Source organism: Pezoporus flaviventris, unplaced genomic scaffold (assembly GCF_033815535.1).
Source record: "Pezoporus flaviventris isolate CSIRO_AGI_PZ_B2104156 unplaced genomic scaffold, CSIRO_AGI_Pfla_v1 ptg000036l, whole genome shotgun sequence".
NCBI classification, from domain to species: Eukaryota; Metazoa; Chordata; class Aves; order Psittaciformes; family Psittacidae; genus Pezoporus; species Pezoporus flaviventris.
In genome coordinates, this window is record NW_026892584.1 from 1,022,300 (window position 1) to 1,040,663 (window position 18,364).

At 40.8% G+C, this 18,364-nt stretch overlaps 1 protein-coding gene and 1 long non-coding RNA gene across 7 annotated transcripts in view; one reads left to right on the forward strand and one right to left on the reverse strand.

Annotated features, from left to right (window-relative positions):
• The window catches only part of LOC133274051 (uncharacterized), a 31,663-nt gene that overhangs the window by 11,642 nt on the left and 1,657 nt on the right, over positions 1-18,364 (forward strand). For both annotated transcript variants that reach the window (XR_009745011.1, XR_009745012.1), the window contains one exon: positions 18,155-18,258. This is a non-coding gene — a long non-coding RNA (uncharacterized LOC133274051). The remainder of the gene's footprint in view (positions 1-18,154; positions 18,259-18,364) is intronic.
• The window catches only part of WT1 (WT1 transcription factor), a 33,768-nt gene continuing 25,006 nt past the window's right edge, over positions 9,603-18,364 (reverse strand). For 2 of the 5 annotated variants that reach the window (XM_061462796.1, XM_061462798.1), the window contains exons 7-9: positions 16,032-16,121; positions 14,346-14,438; positions 9,603-11,022 (exon numbers count right to left, since the gene is read on the reverse strand). In XM_061462796.1, the coding sequence (XP_061318780.1) occupies positions 10,901-11,022; positions 14,346-14,438; positions 16,032-16,121 (305 nt within the window). In that variant the 3' untranslated portion in view covers positions 9,603-10,900. Of the gene's footprint in view, positions 11,023-12,195; positions 12,281-14,345; positions 14,439-16,031; positions 16,122-18,364 lie in introns of all 5 variants that reach the window. The other 3 variants (XR_009745007.1, XR_009745006.1, XM_061462797.1) reach the window with 3 other exon arrangements.

The following is an 18,364-nucleotide window of genomic DNA, read 5'->3' on the forward strand; positions in this document are numbered from 1 at the left end:
AAATGAAACATTCCAGTTGCGGTTTGAGAGAAACACATTCAAGTTGCCTTCACAGTTTTCAGCATTTTATTTCTACAAAAAAAGACCCAAAAGATTAAATGTAAACATGGCCCAGTGACATTGAAATCTGGGACAGATACCTAAGTTTAGCTGCCCATATGAAAAATCAATTCATATTTTTAATTAACTTAGCAGTGTGCCTTATACTGCAATATTTCACAGTTCAAAGCCACATCAACATAATCAGAATGGGTTAACTCCACACAAGAAACCAAGATGAACTAACATTATGGAGAAAATTAGTATGTCCCGATAGTAACATAGCGGTGATATTTTTTACTTGCACAGCTATGCCGAGCAGCACCAAATGCAATATCACATGCAATTTACAATCATCGTAACATTTAGCTGTGTTAAGTGTTCACAAAGCTCAGCTGGAAAGAAAGGTATACATAACTTTGACAGTGCATAATTACCTTCTGTGTCTTAAAAACACTCTTTATCCACCACTTGTTACCAACTCTGTGACTAGTGCAGACTTAAGTAAAGCATAGAAACAAAACCATGGTTGAAAACGTTCTCATGGAACAGTTTAGTCAGGCAAGTACTTTTACCTGTAGTATAATTATTGGCTGGATTTAGCACAGGGATATGGTGGAAAACTTCAAGTCTAGACTAACCACCTTCTGGGTTTTGAGCAGAAAAGCCCAAGAGAGAACCTGCCATTCCACAGACACATTTCTGCAACCCATCTGGCACAAGGAAACCTCAAACTCTGATTTCAGTGGCTCACCTATGTAAGCCAAAATTACACCCTCAAAGATACCTTTTGCAGAATTCCTGAAGTGCTTCATTCACACCCAGCTACAGGCTACAGCACACAGAAGGGGAAAGTTTAGTCGCTGTTTAGTCAAAGGTAACCACTGCCATAGGCAATGGTGTGCAGAGGTGGCCAAGACCCTCGGGACTGCTCCTTATCTGGACAATGCTCAGTGCAGCATTAGCACTGGCTGGTTGGTTAGGTGGGTGTTTGGGGCCAGGACCCACACACCTGCTGAAGCTGGAATATTTAAATTCCTATTCACTACGGCATATTCTTTCTCAGTATCACACCCTATGTTCCTTGTCAAATCACAGCTGAAGGGCCTCTTACTCAAGGAACACAGCCCAAATTCTTCTGACAACCAGGTTGGATTACGGTGATTCACTTCATGAATCAGACAGAACATGCCCTACGTTAGCTGTTGCCTTCCATGCTGCTCAGAAGCATAATTTTGTAAATATTCTAAATTCTCATGGGTCACAGTCATTTTATTTTGCCCTTGCCTGTGGCTGATTAATGCAAATCAAATTTCATACCAGTCAGCTCAAGCAATCTGCACATTGTACAGAAATCAGCATTTCAACTAGAAGGCACAATAGTTTTCACCAGTTATTAATGTTCTCAGAAAAGGTCAGAATTCTAAATGCACTGATATAAAAGAGAAGAATTAAACCATTCAATCCCAATAATCTTTGATTTAAAAATGCAATTGAAAAATCCAGCAGGGTAACTTGAGATTTTTTTTCTGAGTTTACTATATTTTTAGGGTATTTTTTTACATTTAAAATGTAAAACGACAGCCCTGCTTTTAAAGATGGATCTCTGCAAAAAGAGCCAGGAATGTACTAAATATTTCCAGCAAATGGCCAAGTTAAATAATGCACAATGACAAAATTTCCCCTGACTACAGTGTTACACAATTCATGATTATTCTCTATATTGCTCCTGAAGTGAGTTCATGTTTGGGGCCAGTATTTCAACTGAGTCTCAAGATTAGCTCACTCCTATCTTCTATTAAAGTAATTAAATCTCTGAAACTAAATGCTCATTCTATACAAAGAGTGGAAGTTAAACAAAATAAAAGCTAAAACCCATCAAAGCAACTGCCTTAGGTTTCCTTGTCACCTGCATTTTCATTCTACACAGAAGTGCTGGAATCCACCTGAACTACATGATACACAGAATATAATCCCAACATAGACCTTCCTGTACTCTTGTTATCAATGTGACAGAACACCCTTTAACTGTATAACTAGGATAATAAATTTGGAATAAACTGTGGGTTTTGAACCTAACCCAGCAATTTTTGGTCAGGTAAAAGTCTTACTTGTATTAGCTTCAGGACCATGGGGCTTTTCTAACTAAGAGTCTAATACTGCAGATTCAGCAGAGGCTCATAATATTAGAAGTGCATTACTTTATATTACATTTACTAACAAGGGAGATTAATGTTTTAACTGGGTGGTCTCAAAATTCATTGTTAATTGTGACATTCAGAGTCTTTAGTATTTTTTGGTTCCCTGTAGTACCCAGTTTCAATAAATATTCTGGTGCCATTACATTACATTGCATAAGTCTCTACCAAACAAAACATTTCAAGATGTAATCTCTTAAAAAGGGCAATATACATTTTGTTGAGGACATTCCCCAAGAAATGTTTGGGGCCAATTCCATATTTTGTATGATTTGGATGTCTAGCCCATTCAAAACACGAAGCAGGTCAAAGGAAAAAATGTGAAGTCTAGAGGCTCTTCACTAAGAAAAACTCACATCATTTTTTTCTTTGGCATTCTTTAATGAAGAATTTTAACTCTTGTATGCTCAAGAAAATACCTGTTCTCTAGGCAAATGCCATCTGTCTATCTATGAGGTTTTAAGCGTTGTGGTTCTAAAGCAAGTACCTCTGAACAGCCAAATAACACTACCAAGGTATCAGCTGCTTCATGTTTGTCATTGTGGATATGGAATATCCTCCTGTTAGCTGGCTGTCATTAATTTAGACCATAATAAAATGCTTGGCTAGGTGATCTGTGACTGAAATGAAGGGAGCCTGGGGCCTTTGGTCCAGTTTCTAGCAGCTGTGCTCTCCACATGTGAGGCTGTGAAGCATGAAAACCAAAGACTGGGAGAGCAGGAGGAGGAACCTGCTGCCTCTCCACAGGATGCGAGTCCAGGACTCTCCAGTTTGGATCTGAAGAACAATGATAAAGGCCTGGTGTGAAAAATATACAGCTACGACCTAGTCTGTCTGTGTTGCATAGCTAAAAGCAAGGGTCTACCACTTGGGTAAGGAGTATTTCCCCATCTCATATTCATTTTTTGCCTTTAATAGTTAATGATTTGTAAAGGAGAAAATGGGAATGTCTTCAGTGTTTGATTCAGCTTTAGAAAAAGAAAAGGAATGTTCTGAAAGATTTAATTACTGGATGTGTGCGGTAGATGAGAACTAAAGGGTTAAAAAAACTAATGGTAGGCAGCCATCAAGCAGCAGAGAGTAGCAAACATACTGGACACAAACAGGTGATAAAAGGCACTAAGAGAGATGACAAAATTAAGAAAATAAAGAACACTGTTATAAAGATTTATAGATCAGCTAAAGCAGAGCAAAATAAATGATAACAAACACTGACAAAAAAAGAAACAGGGCATCAGCCATATAAACATGCAGGAAACTTCAATGCTTCTGTATAGTACTATGACACTGCTTTGTTTACACCAGCATTGACCTTTTGCTCCCAAAGAAGTTTATTAACCATCTTGCTCTTTCTTTGTGTTGCTTTACGCATCAAGAGAAAGTTGTACAGGGTTGATTCTGATGAACGGCTTTTTCACAAAGTCAAGTTATCCTTGACTAGATGCAGATGGCCTAGTAAAAAATGAATGCTGCCAGCAGACATTGTCTTTATCAGTAGAAAAAGTTCAACAGGGACTAGACTTCCTCATCTCTGGCCAGAGAAACCCAGCCTTCTGTTTCAGCACCATATCACATATTGTCCTAATGAATTCTGGTAACACACTGCAGCCCAGATAAATATGCTTATATTAATGTTTTTTGGCAGTCTGGGGCATGGTACAGAATTGACACAAGTGTTTGGATTCTGCCTGTAGCAGACACTAGGAATTTATACAGCTTAGAAATATTAAGCTGTTGTTAGGTTGTTTGTACTGTGTGATAATCTTCAGTATTGGGAACTGCAGCTCATCCTCTTCAGACTGGATTCACAAAGGGGAAGCCTGCAGCAAGGCGCACTGAAGTCTGGCAGCTCTTAGCAGGCTGAGGAAGTGACTCCGCCAGTAGAGGGTTTCATTCATTCCACAGCAGTACCAAAGCTAATTTGAGATTTGTAATTCAGACAGTCCAGAGGACATTCACCAGGGCAATATTCACTGCAGGCAATTCAAATCCTGCTGCCATGTGACCTTTCCTTTCTTTGATTCTCTTTTAATTCTTCCTTCTAATACCAGAAACACGCATCTCCATAGTTCTGAGGTAACAGAATAGTGAGTGATTTAAAGCACACCTCTCCCCAGCAGTGTCCAAGGCAACCTGAAGGACAGCAAGTGCTTGGCCTTTGAAGAATGCCCCAGGCTACCAGATGTTTAAAACTCTGGTTCTCAATAGCTCCCCAATCCACTTGGATAAATGCTGCAATTACAATAACAGCACAATACCATACTCAGGCTACTGAACTGTATCTGAAGTCGTTACATGACAGTCTTCAGCTCTGACTGCTGCTTTGTAAGTCCTGTAACTTTCTGTTGCAGGTTAGGCAATTCCTCCAGCAGTGGCTTGGCCTGAGATGCAGCAGTCGCACAAGTGAGCAAACCCGCCAGGCCAAGCCGTCTAGTGGCTGAGAGCGAAACAACTCTCCTGCTCTAAATGTGGGTCTTTGTTGGGCTGGAGTAGATAAAAACCTCTTTATTTGACTTTACAATGTACTTCTATTGTGCAGCTAGACCGATAACTTCACCTAAAAACCTCAGCAATATGGTTAAAAATGTCAGAGACCTTCCTGGGAGGAAACACTGAGCAGACATGATTATTGTGCGAGTACAGTACGTGTGCAAGGACATGCTGTTTCCCAAAAAACTCCTGGGAAGGACTTTTTCCAGGCAGTGAGGATACTTTTTCTTTTTTCTTTTTTTTTTTTGGTAGATGTTTTTCAGCATTTTATTCAAATGAATGGCAGTTATGGGGCATGACTCAGATGAGAATAAGGCATAAAAAGTACCAGCCTGAGAGTAAACACAGTTCTAGTTCTTTCCCGCACCTCCATAATAAGGTGTCTCAGAGCCCTGGGGTTTTTTATAATCCCCTTGTGCCAAAAGGGCTTCTTTCATTGCTGGGGAGCGGCAACTAGTTTTATATTAGATTTACCTAGTCATTCAAGCCAGGATGATCAGCCAGGTCTTTCCATTCTCATTTGCAGATTAGGATGTTGGTTCTGCCCGAGTTCATCAGAACATAACTAGCCTGTTTCACATATTAAATCATATTAAATCATATTTCATGCTATTAAATCATATTAATACCTATGGGATTGGCATTTAGTCATTAGGAACGGGAAAGCCCTGCTGGGGACTAGACTTTCTCATTCGAGACTTTCAGTGCCTTTATACACTTGGTCTTTTAAACCCTCACCTGTGGCTGGCAACTTATTCAGGGCAGAGTATTCCTGGTATTCGTGGTTTCTACAGCACCTAGCACAAGAGCTGTCCAAATTATGTGTTTTAGAGGACAGGAGAATACATCCTTTCACACCGTCCTCACTGCTCAGAGCCCTTTGAGGCATCACAGCAAACTTTTTTAGCAGCAGAAGCTGGTGTTTGTGTTTGGATTGCAATCTTACATAGAAAACAGGACTTTGTGTATCTAATGTGCTGGCTTGATTCCAGTGGCCATGCTGGCCTTGGTTCCCTCACCACCACCATCTAACAGCCTTACTGGGCTAGTGGAACCACACCTGCTTGTCAGGGCAGAGATGGGAAAACCAAGCACGTAAAACCAGGCTTCTTCATGCCACTGTTTGAAGCCACAGAAGTTCTGCCAGCTTTTCCTATAGGAATCAAGCTATGCTGACATCATGAAAGTATTCAAAGCTTCCTACAAACAGAGAACAACATAACCTTTGTATATATTGTCTTTGCTTCATTTGACTCATATTCTACCCAAACTTTTCTTTCCCATATTACAAGCAGTCTTAAAAAAAAAAAAAATAAATAAATACACAAAACAAATAAACAAAACAACCCAAAGTTTCTTTCCTTTCTGTTTTTTCTTCCGGTGTTCCAGTGTTTCTGTGCTTTCCACTGGTAACTTGCAAGAAGACAAGCTGCTTGGGTGGAAGTTCTTCAAAAACCTGACTTTCAGCAAGCCTGGCAGTCATCTCACCTGTGAAACCAAGGGTAACTTTTGGGAGCAGCACAGTGAGAGCACACCCACTGCTGTCTGCCAGGCTCACCTTCCCCTCAGACTGCTCTGGCAGTTGCCCCTCATCCCTTGCAGGAGGCTGCCGACAGCCGGGTAATTCTCTGCAAGCACCAAGAGCCGCTCTGCTCCTCTGCTGAGCACCGGGACTCAGAGTACTCTCTGAGGCTATTGGCCCACCACTGTCCTCCAGGTTTATCTCAGCTCTACCCCCGGTTTTGTCACTGTATCCTTCAATCCCCTCTCTCCCCATAAAAGTGTCTATCTGTCTCTTAAACTCACTTTACCATTTGCTTCTTTGACCTCACTTGGCAACTTATCCTTGTGTTTATTATTTGAGGTGAAACAGTTCTGGCTACATTCCTGGTTTTACTCTTAATTGTCTAATTTTTAGTATGGTGTCAGTGAGGTTGGGATTTGGGTTTGGGCTTTTTTTAACTCATCGTTCTTCTGTTTCATTAGGCTCCTCTGTGTCACCAGGATTTCCAATAACTAAAAGAATCCAAATGAATCTTTTATTGAATCTTCCCAAATATTGCAGCTGGGATTTCTCATCCATTAGTGCCATTCTGAACTACATACACTGCCTTTAATTACTTTGTTATTAATTGGAGGGGAGGGAGAGGGAAGGAGGATTTTCCCCAAGGAAGGAAGAGTTCCCCACCTAAAAAACTGAGTGACTCCCCCTGCCCATACTTATCCCATGGGGAAGGTACAAACAAGGCTTGAGTGGGACTGAGCAGCAGAACTTTTTCTTGCCCTCTGGCAGTAGCAAACATGTGCCTGCTGGTTGCCTTTTTGTACCTACCTCATGTCCAGGTGGCTCTAAGGTGTGGGGCTGCAGGCACCTTCCCAAAGCCCCTCAATCCATGCCAGAGCCTTGTCGGACTTTTGGACAAGGTCACCATATTGGATTTGCTGTCAGGTCACACTGATAATGGGAAAAGACTGCATGACAAGGTTTTCCCAGTTCCTGTCTGGGGAAAGGGAAGGAGGAAGAAACACTGGTTTAAGTCACCTACCTGCACCTTCAGGAACTGTTCCCAGCCTCTGTAAGGCTGGTTGGTGGCACAGTGAAATGAATCCTACTGACATCCTGAAATAGATAGGCTTGGTTGGAGTGGCTCCTAAAATGAACAGTTCACCTAATCCACCGTGGAAAGAGAAGGAAAGAGCTATATCTTTGCAAGTCCCCCCTTTCCTTACAGGAACCTGAAGGATGAACTAGCTCCAGGTTGGGTGCCTAACTGCAGCAAGATAACACCTTTGTGCCTTCTCTGAGGTCAGTACAGTCTGTACCCTTAAAGAACCTCACATGCACCAGCAGCAGAGCACATGGTTACCATTCAGACACGTTAGCTCACATTTTCCCAAAGCAGAAGGGACACTGCTGCATTCACCTGCCTTAAAATAATTGGTGCAGGTAAACCCCTGAATCCTAGCTGACACCACCAGAGAGAGAAGAGACCACATTCCCTTTCCAACCTAACACATCTTGTACACCACAAAGAAAAAGTAGATAGAATTAACATTCTCCATCCTGGGGGGCTGTGAAAGCTACAGGACAGGAGTAGCATGCCTATCATGATACAATATTAACCATCAGCCAAAATAACATTTCCAGCTTAAGAACAGAGGGCAGAGCTATAAAAAATTTGCTCAATTAATTGCGGGACTGAAAATTTTCCAGAGAGCTAAGGGTACGTGTAAGATACAACAGAGCACAGCCCCCTCATCTTTTATATGGAGGTCAAGCTCACAGAAACTCAGCCTGCTTGCTGCAAAATGAGGTATTGCATGCTGCAAGAACCAGTGTCTGGGGGCTGCTTCTGAGAAATTCATGGAGTAAAGCATTGCCATAAAGGTGGCTTACCTTGCTGATAGAAATCCTGAAAACCAGGAAATGAAAGGGAATCACATAAAGTGTCTCCCATGACAAAGGCTGTAAAATAACTAGGAATAAAAATAATATCTAATAAGAATCATTTCACACTGTCCTCACTGTACGCGGTGGGGTGGGGGATGTGACAGTCATCAACTAGTGGCATAGCAGTAAATGCATTCATTGAAAAAGTGGCGACAGCAGCTACAAAAGGACAAGCTCTGTCACTCATCAGCCCTGCTTTGTTTCTGGTAGCCACCTACTTTTTTGCTTTTGGCACAAGACTCACCAAGCAGCAAACCCCTGGCTGTAGTTACTTACATGTCACTGGAAATGCGGCCGTGCTGCAGTGGAGTTCTGGTTGGAGTTCACAGGAAATAGTTTTATTTACGTTTGACTAATGCAGACACAATGGGAGGCTGCTTTTTCTTTTTTTTGGCTTTCAGTACAAGCACTCGTGGCAGCTCTCTGGTTTGGGTGCAGGCTGAAAAACAGACTGTTTTGTAGCTGTTGCAGACTGCTGCTGGGTAAATCAGAGGACGTTGTTATTGCGACTGAGCTTTCTCTGAAGAAAGCAAGAAGAGTTGCTTCATTTTTTAATTCTGTGTAGTTTTATGTACACCGTTCGCTCCAAATATTAGATGTTTGCCCCACTTGTTATGAGTTTCTCCAGAGAGATGCTGTCTTTTGGCAGCCAAAGATAAAGCTGACTGATACAAATGAGTCACAGTACCCCAACAGTAATTACTGTTAATTAACAGTGATGCAATACCCATGCGAAAAAGAGGACTTGAAGAATTAACTGTTGAGTTTTCTTGATGATGCAGCTGCTCTTTAAGATAGAAAGCTCAACCCATCATAGAACTCCATTGTGTACATTAGAGAAAAGAGCTTGGCAAGATACATTAAAGATTTTTGCTAAAGAGATACAAATATTTTGCAAGGTCAGAGGGCACTGAGGCAGGCTGTACTTACATCCAAAGGAAAGCAGGCAGTATGACAAAGAAACAGAAATATTTTTTTATCTGCATTTTCACACTTCATCATCTCAGAGAGACTTTTTCAACCTGCTGAACTGATTTAAGCCACCCCGACTCTAAGAAGTTAACTTTTACTTAAAAGTCATCCTGTGACATCCTAACCTACGAAGCTCTCTGTGCGCTGAGTTTCAGCTTGGTCCTACAGAAGGCCAGCGCTGCTATTTATAAATGGGATTTTACTGTTCTATAAAGTTCTTACGCAAATCTTACAGGTCAAAAGAAAAGGAGCAGTTTGGTAAGCAGATGAGGGATTGAAGCAACTGCTTTATAGTACAATACGAAACTTGACACTGTTTGCTCCTGCCAGTATGATTCCCAAGTGAGATGGATAAATTGTGGTCAGGACCTGGACAGGTTAACTAGTGGTCATCAGTGATGGTGGTACCTTTATATACAGGGAAAAAAAAATGAAAAGATACTATTGGACAGGGCATTTGAAATTTAATACCAGACATGAAACAAGACATCTGCTGGACGCTCACTTGTTTCTCTTTGAATGGGCTTTAATTGAAAGCTCAGTGAAAAATGCAGGTTACATTCTTAGTGTTATCAATAGTTTGTAACAGCAACAACATCAGAACAGTGATGCATCTAATATTTATACACTTTCTAATTTTAGATGTCTAAGAGCAATACATTATCAGATATACATATACACACAATTTCAAGCAATTAAAAGTAAATAATAAATCCCTCCTCCCAAACCCCTGAAACAATATATTTTGTTACACTAATAATGTCTTTTTCACATATACTTGACAAAGAATCTTTTTAAGTTACTTATCTTAAGAGTAATCTGCTAATGGAGATCCTGGACCAGCCCCATTAAAAGTTCAGTTTTAAGTTTATACAGCTCGCCAGCCACATAACCAGTGTGGCTTTACATTGTAAACAAATCCCAAATGTCTACAATGATTGCAATTAGGTTTGTGTAAAGAAGATCTATGCATCTTACAACAGAATAAATTTAAACCAATACATTAAGCAGAGACAGAGAAAGGGAGAGAGTTAATTGACAAAAAAAAAAAACAAACAGTTTGGGGAGGATCAATTATATGATTATTTTAAAAACAAGTTAACTTAATAGTAAGATTCTTATTTTCTGTACAGAGAGGCTCTGGGTCATCTATCTTTAGCTGCTCTAGAAATATGTCCTTTAAAAACGTTTGATTTGTGAAATTCAAAAGCTGATTTTCCAATTTAAAAAACTTGCCCTTTGGTAGTACAAGTACAAAGTTTACCTGAAGTATCTCAGGTGATTGGTCCATCTCATTTTGTGAGGATAGCTGTACTAGCATTGGGAAACCTCAGTGTATGCACAGATGAAGTAAGCATAAAGCTTACCTTCAACAGGGAGGATCCACCCACCCACTGTAGGACTTAAAAAGGCACAAGACTTTGCACCTAGAAAACTTCAAGTGAAAATAAAACCAGAAAACTAGAGACAGATGAGAAAGGTTAAGCATAGCTTATAGTATTCTATAACTGTGGCAACCTTGCTTACTTTTTAACAAAAGTACAAATAAAAATCTCTTGAACTTATTGAATGGGAACTTGTGTAAGTCCAAATGAAAGACAAGGCTGAGCAGAATCCTACAGTTCAGTTAACTTGTGTCAAATGGGATGCGAAGACAGATGCGGCTTTCTGACAGAGGTGATCGAAGATGGCTGATAAAGTTTGCAATAGCTCATAATGTCCCACTGGTTTATTCACTTGTTTGGACTGCCTAAAGGGCCAGCTGCAGCTTAGTCATGTTCCTCTGGTGCATGTTGTGATGACGAACTAATTCATCAGACCTGGCAAATTTTTTTTGACAGCTGGGCCACCGGCAACTGAAAGGCTTTTCACCTGTTAACAAAACACCCTGTTATTAACTGGGTATACAGCTTGCCTCAGACACTGCTATTTGTTTTCTTTCTGCAGGGCTGTAAGGGGTCAGGCAGAGCCCCTGTCAGGAGCAAAGGCATCCCGGGCTGTCCTAAGAGAGTGTGGGAGAGCCCTCAATCCCTGATCCCATCAGCACTCAGGGCTTTCCTACACCTCCCTCGGCTGATCTCTAACAACAGCCTTTTCAGATGATGTAGAACTTTTTGCAGTGTTTCATTCCTGATGACAGGCCCTTACTGAACATCGCATCGCCATGTCTGTGCTACTCTCAGCTCTTGAAGGAGCTAGTTTAAAAGTCACTCTGGCATTTGCACAAGCTTCAGTCACACCTTGGACTGTGGTGCAGACATACTGTTAGTCACTGTGAAAATTGTCAGTGACTATTTAGAACTTGACCTCAAGTCAAGGAGAGTTTTTCCAGCTAGTTCAATGAGTTTTGGCTGAAGTTCTTTGAAACTGGTGAGTGTAAGTGAATATGGTAGAAGCAATAGAGTTCAGCACGAAGTCTGCTGAGCCAGACTGAAACTTTCCCACTACTGTCTAAATAAAGTAGATGCACATCTACAGGAGGTGTTACAGGCTCAAACATTCCCATGAGCATAATCGCTAAAAAAGACAATTCAATTTTAACAAGAACTGCCACCACCTTTTTACAGTTTAATCTGGTCTCTTGATTTTCTACAATGTTTACGTGGAATATCAGGCCATGTTTGTGACGCTGCAGGAATGCTGATGGAATGCTTTCATTAGCTCAGAGCAGTGCCCAGTGATTCATGTTTCTTCTAGAATTGCATTTTCTCTTATTTCCCCAAAAATATTTTAAAGTAGGTTCAGCTCTGGGCTGGGCTCTTCAGTGCTGTCTACACACCTCTACTCTCCAATTCAAGACACCCTGGGGTGGTACGAGCTCACCCAGGCATCTTCTCCTCTTCCTTGCCTCACATTGTGCCTCACAAACATCAAACTCAGACAAAAGGGGATCTGGGGTTGGAGTAAATATGTATTTCTGTTTGCAAAATTTCATGCAATATATTTAAGGGTGTTTAAAATCTACTTTATCCACTTAACACACATGCTGGCAAAAGCATCAGCTATCTCACATGAGTGCATAAAACAGTATGAGAAAAAAATTACCTGGTCAGGGCTACTGATAAAAATCACAGATTGTATAAAGAGGTCTTCTTTCATCTCGGCAGCATTAGCAAAACCATCCTGTGAACTGATGTGAGTTACCTATCACTGAACCACCACAGTAAAAGCAGCAGAGTTTGGCTGTTTCACAAGCAATTCTGGTTGTCCTCTCACAACAGGAGGCAGCTATCTCTATTAGTTCTGTGCTGGGCACAAATTCCTTTGCACAGCTTCTCTGTACAGATATCAGAAATCACATTTCCATTTCTAACAATGTATATAGATGTATGGAGTTGTTTTTTGACTCATTTTTTCTACAGCAAAGATTGCTGTCAGAGTAAAATTGCTTGTGGAGACAAAACCCCCTGAATTTTTAGCCTAAGAAATAGTTTGGCAGTTGACTTAAAATTAGGATGGAATTAGATGGAAGTCACCTATGCTTTCCTTCATTGAGATTTAACATGGAGCCTGTTAACTTGAGCAAGGTGGTCATGTTGCAAGCATGGCAAAATTCAGGGGGTACAAGAAAGAAAGGGGAACAAAGCTACAGGGCAAGATGGAGATGGAAAGTCCCCACCCACCACTTGAGCTCATTCCCTTTGGAATATGTGTATTTTACAGTCAGAGCCTGACACATCCAAAACAGCCAACAGAACATCACAGCAGCACACAGCTGAGCTGCAGAGCTTCCTCAGAACCTAAGCCTGTGGCAGGCAGTGAGACCACCCAAAGGTCTGTGCTGTGAGGGCATCAGTGTGCAAGGGACGCTGCTTTCAGCAATGACAGCAGTGTGGGCTTGCAGCAAGGAACAACTAGAACAGGGATATGAGCCTCCTTATTAAAAAAAGAGCGAGTTCTTCACTGATTTAGCTAACCTGGGGTAAAAAATTACTGGAGTCACAAAAGTGTTGAACTGGCAGATCAGGTAGCAAAGAACTGTGATGGGAAATGTAGCTTATCCTGGCTTGCTAGCATGTGACAACCACTTGCCATTTGTTTCTACCAGAATGTTACCTCTTGCTGATGAAGAAAGGCCCTGCAACTCATCATGAGACCATGGGGTGAGCCCAGGAACACAGCCATGCACTTCACCATTTTCAGGTTGCAAGTATATATTTGGCCGTTACTTGAAGCATCTATTTGGCCAGTGCCGCAGAAAATGCCATGTTCTCAAGTGAATCATTTGTTTTATTAAAATTTCTCTTTTATTTTTGAAAGTATTAAATATGTGTTTTACGGTCCAGAAGAGAAATAAGAATCCTTAGCAGGGAGAAAAAGATTTTCAGGCTCCTTGTCCATCTGTGCAGAGACTGAATTTAAAAGGTTAACACCAGTATAGAAAACCCTGTGACATCTAATAACATGTCAAAGTGCTCGGTAAACAATTACTTAGTAAAAATACTGCAGATATAGTGGAAGGGAATAGAAAATGTCAGTTCACAGGAATAATTCTGAAACTTGAAACTAAAATGCAGAGGTTGCTGCAGTTGCTCCTTAGCGGTGTTTACACTTACATGAGAGCAGAGTAGACTAAAATGGCCTCCTATTTTTTCCCTGCATTTATACAAACTACTGTGTTTTCCACAAAAACGTCCTTGAATATTTGAGTAAGCTTTTACTTTAGTGTCTGCCAGTGTGAGTTTGCAAAAGGCACTCCTTTTATCTTCTGGGGAGATTACAGTACAAGCAGCAAGAGCAAGAGCTTTGCCATGCTATCCTGCATTAGGCTCAGCAGACACTTAAGCATGAGTACGCATGAATACTTTAGATTACAGACCTTCGGCTGAAGCTGGAATTAAAATTTCTGTCTTGTAGGGCTTTTTCAGTAAAGGCAATAGATCAACTTGACATCTGTGGGCTGAGACTATGATTTTCATTTCACAATAGCTGACAGAATAGATTTTGCCAAGCAGAAATGTCTTTAAACATGAAGAAAGCCTAGTTTCCAAAATCATCTAAAGCCCTTTGTGAAAAGTGACTGCAGCACCTGGGGAATGTAGTCATATTGAAAAACCAACACAGTCTGAAATTCTTTCTGTTATTTTGTATATTTAACTCCTGGTTAAGATACTTTCTAATCATATAATTTACAACAACATTGGATTTAAACTTTAAAAATAATGAAATATAAATGTGAAGAAAAGTTTACGCACTTGTTTTACCTGTATGAGTCCTGGTATGAGTCTTCAGATGATCAGATCTGGAGAACTTTCTCTGACAGGTTTTACATTGGAAGGGCTTCACACCTGAAGAGACCAAAGAAAAAAATAAAATCTATCTTATATCCCAACACCTTTTGGAAGAGTGAAAGAAATCAGCTATTTCTGAATTTTGAAAAGCCTGGGGCGTTTGTACTAGCTACTGTAACTGCGCCTCCTAACTTCATGCCTACAAATGATAGAAAGTCATTAATTAGGCTACCATCCCTTTGTAACCTCTTCTTCTGATGTTTGGGTCAGAAGCATCCAAACAGTACCATTATGAACAAACACCCACTGTTGGACTAAGCAGGATCTGCAAATGTTGTGAATTCTGATCCTGTGGCTTGGCACCAGCACTATCATGTATGAGCAACTATGACATAAAAATAGAAGTACGAAGGTATATATTTACATGCTCCAAATAGGCTTACACTTCTACTACTACTTTACACACTACAGAGAAGTCTTGGGGACTGCTTATCACAGATACGTTCTAGCAGGCAGTTGCTAAAAACTATCATAACAAGAGAGTATTTCTATACCAGCTTTAAAAAACACTTCCTACCTGTCCCAGTAATACCATTTAAATGAGATAGAACATCTTGAGCAAGAAAAGTGGTAGGCAGAAATCCACCACACAACAGTGAGTAAACCAGCTGTCAGGCCACTCCCCGAAATATAGGAGACCCAAATGCAATTTCTTGCTGCAACTCAGAGGAGCACTCTGAAGCCCTTTCTCATGTTCCATAGACTGTTCCCTCATGGTTCCACTCTTGGCTAGGAGGCTGAACTCATCACCATCTCATATTCTGTGACTTAGAGAAAGGCTGCTGCCTTCCTTGTCAATCTAATCTAGACTTCCAAGAGCTCCTGAAATGCTGAAATAGGCTGTCCTGACATCTCCAGAAAATGGTGTCTGTGCAAAAAAACAACGTACTGAATTTGGACTGAACTCACAAGCAATTTCAGCTGTCTCAGAACATTTCACCCTGTCAATGATCCACTGAGAAAGACAGGTCCTGGACACAAGCCTAGATAGGACCCAGACCCTCATGACTGCTCCGCCCTCTCTGCCGTACATAAACTGCTATACACTTTCCAGGCTATTTTTGCAATCCAACCAGCCAGATCTTTGACATTTCTCTCCTTGCTGCCCCTGGAATCCTTCTTTAGTTGGCAGAGTTCAGAAAAGGTTCAAATCTATGATGAAGTGGTTTGCTGAATTAAGATCTTAAGCATTATAGACAGTACGGCTTTTCTTTTTCCACTTCTGTCCATGCAGACACGCACAGTAATTCTGCCAGCCTTTCAGATGAGGCACATGCAGCATTCACCTGTTAGCGTTGCCACACAAGCATCAGAATAACAACAGTAGTGTTTATCAGGCAAGTTCTTATAGAACTGTTTGTTTTTTTTAAATAACTGATTCCCTACATTGGGGGTACAGTATAAAGCAAACAGTTAAATTAAGAAAGCTGTTTCAGCAGCAGGATGAAAGTGTTGCAATGCTGTTTGGCACTATGGGCATTGTTTATGAGCAGACACATCATAAAAAGAGAGGTTCAGAAGTAGACTTTTTAGATCACAATTCACATCTAAAGATGAACTCCAGTGAGTAGAGATGTGGTGTCAACAAACCTGTGTGTCGTCTTTGGTGGCGTTTGAGTTGGTCTGAACGAGAAAATCTTCGTTCACAGTCCTTAAAATCACACTGATAAGGCTTTTCACCTGTAAAAGACAAACAGTTTATCAGAACATGTGGCTAGATGAGGGAACACATCAGCTAGAATGAGATGTAGACTTCTCTCTTGCCTAAAGCAGCTTAGTGGTACCACAGGACTCATGTACTATAAACCCATACAGCTGTGTTGGGATCAGTGGGGAAAGGCTGGCATCATTCTACTGCATCTGCACTGATAATGAATCTGCTCATCCTAAAAAACGACCAAACCATTAGGTGAAAGCTACAAAAAATTTCCAGCTGCATGGTTTTTGGTGCTGTTTTCTACATGAAAAGAACAGAAATCTCTTGGTTTATATTTCTCTGAAAACCATATTAAGGCCTTTCCACCTGTTTCAGTAATACATATTCTGTACAAAGGAACAACTTTATTTTAAAGCAAAACCTAAATAAATGGCATCCATGTAGGTGGCAATTTTAACCACTCTAAATTAAAACTAATTAAAAGAAACAGCGCAAAATTCAACTACAGAAAAAGACATGTTCTTCCCCAAAATACAAATGATGTTTCTCTTATAAAGCACCATTAAATAGCATTTCTCATGTAGCTGCACACCTCCTGCAGGCAAGCCCGTGAATTATTGCAAAGCCCCCTGTAAACATAAACTCCTCCACCTCCCATGCAGCTCAGCAGAGACCATTGAGATGGCTTTTCTTTGGGACAATAAGTGAGATTCTGGCTTTTCAAACAAATGAACCCCCTACAAGATAGTGTCTCAAATGAATGTGGCTTTCAACCAAGGAAAAGGACCAACAATATACACATGCAATATACACATGCAAAAACAAATGCAGTGATCAAGGAGCTTGAAGAAAGAGAGAAACACTGCCTGCATGTAGTGTACCACACAGTTGGTGAAATTCAGCCAGCACACAAAACAATAGTCCTCATGCTGCTACAGAAGTAGCTGTATGATCTTTCAGATCTGATTCACACACTGGAATCCTGCAAAAGCCTCAGATATAATCACCTTTGTCCCTACATAAGGTCTGGGGACAGAGCCACAGCCCTGCACAGAGGCCTCAGGACAAGAAGTAATGAAACATCTCTTGCTTCAAAGCTGGGAGAATCCTGGGTTTTATCTGGAAGCTACACACAAGACCAGCTGGGACCTGCTTTTGTCTACTGTGGAAAGCTGAGATCTAAAACAAAGGTCCAGGAGGAAGGACCTAAGGAAAAACACCAGCTGAGGTGCTTAGTGGGGTTAATTTCTCCAGGTATGTTTTTAAAAACCTATCAGTTTCATAAATCTCCACAGAAGTGTCTGCATTTCTGATTTTATTATGATGACATGTGTTCTGGTTGCACTGGTATTCTGAGATACCGGCGCAAACTAGTTTAGTTTAAAGCAGAAGCCTTCTGACCTAGGCAACAGAGCATAAGTAGCATGTTAAGGACAACATTTCAAATACTGTGTAGCTAAAATCAAAATCTTACAAAAGCAAATTAATCTGCAAGAACAAGCTGACTTCCTGTGCCAGTCACCCAAAGGAGTTTACTGATTCTCAGACCTAGGTGTGGACAATTTCCATGTCTGCTGTGCTTAATTTATTAGAGTAAGGGATTAAAGTTGCCACAGGTGTTTGAAATAGCTCCGTACACTTTGACCGTGTGGACTTCCCAGGGGGTGCCTGCTTTTCAGAAATCACTTACTTCCAAGGAATTCAGCCCTTTGGCAGATTTAAGAGGAGGAATGTCAGCAGAGCAGAATGCAGTGACAGGATGATTGTCTGCTAATTGCAATATAAACTCAGAAGATGGTTAAGGAGGTATTTGGATAAAACAGTATCACGGGTCTAATGGCATGCACACAAAAGCATTTATTTAAATACTTTGAAATACAACCTTGATTAAATTAAGGACAAATTTGCCCAATGCATATATTAAAGGAATCGGTCCAAGATGCTTACACAAATATACGGTGACACTGCATAGAAAACAAAAAGCAAAGAAACAAAAAAGGCACAATATTTGGACAGAAATCCTAATTTTCTTTTCCTTCTACTCCTTCCACATCAGCTAGTGCCAAGCAAAATGCCTGCCAAAGCCAACTGTCACATACCTGTTACCGCCCAGAACTTGCATCAGAACAGCACAACATGAATGACCCAGATTGAAAGTCTGTGAGTACCTCATTAAATCACTATACCAAGAGGGAGTGGAGCACTGTCTAGTTCCCCAGCCCTATTAAATCCTCTCCAGTAAAAGACTAAAGTCTCTTAATGTATG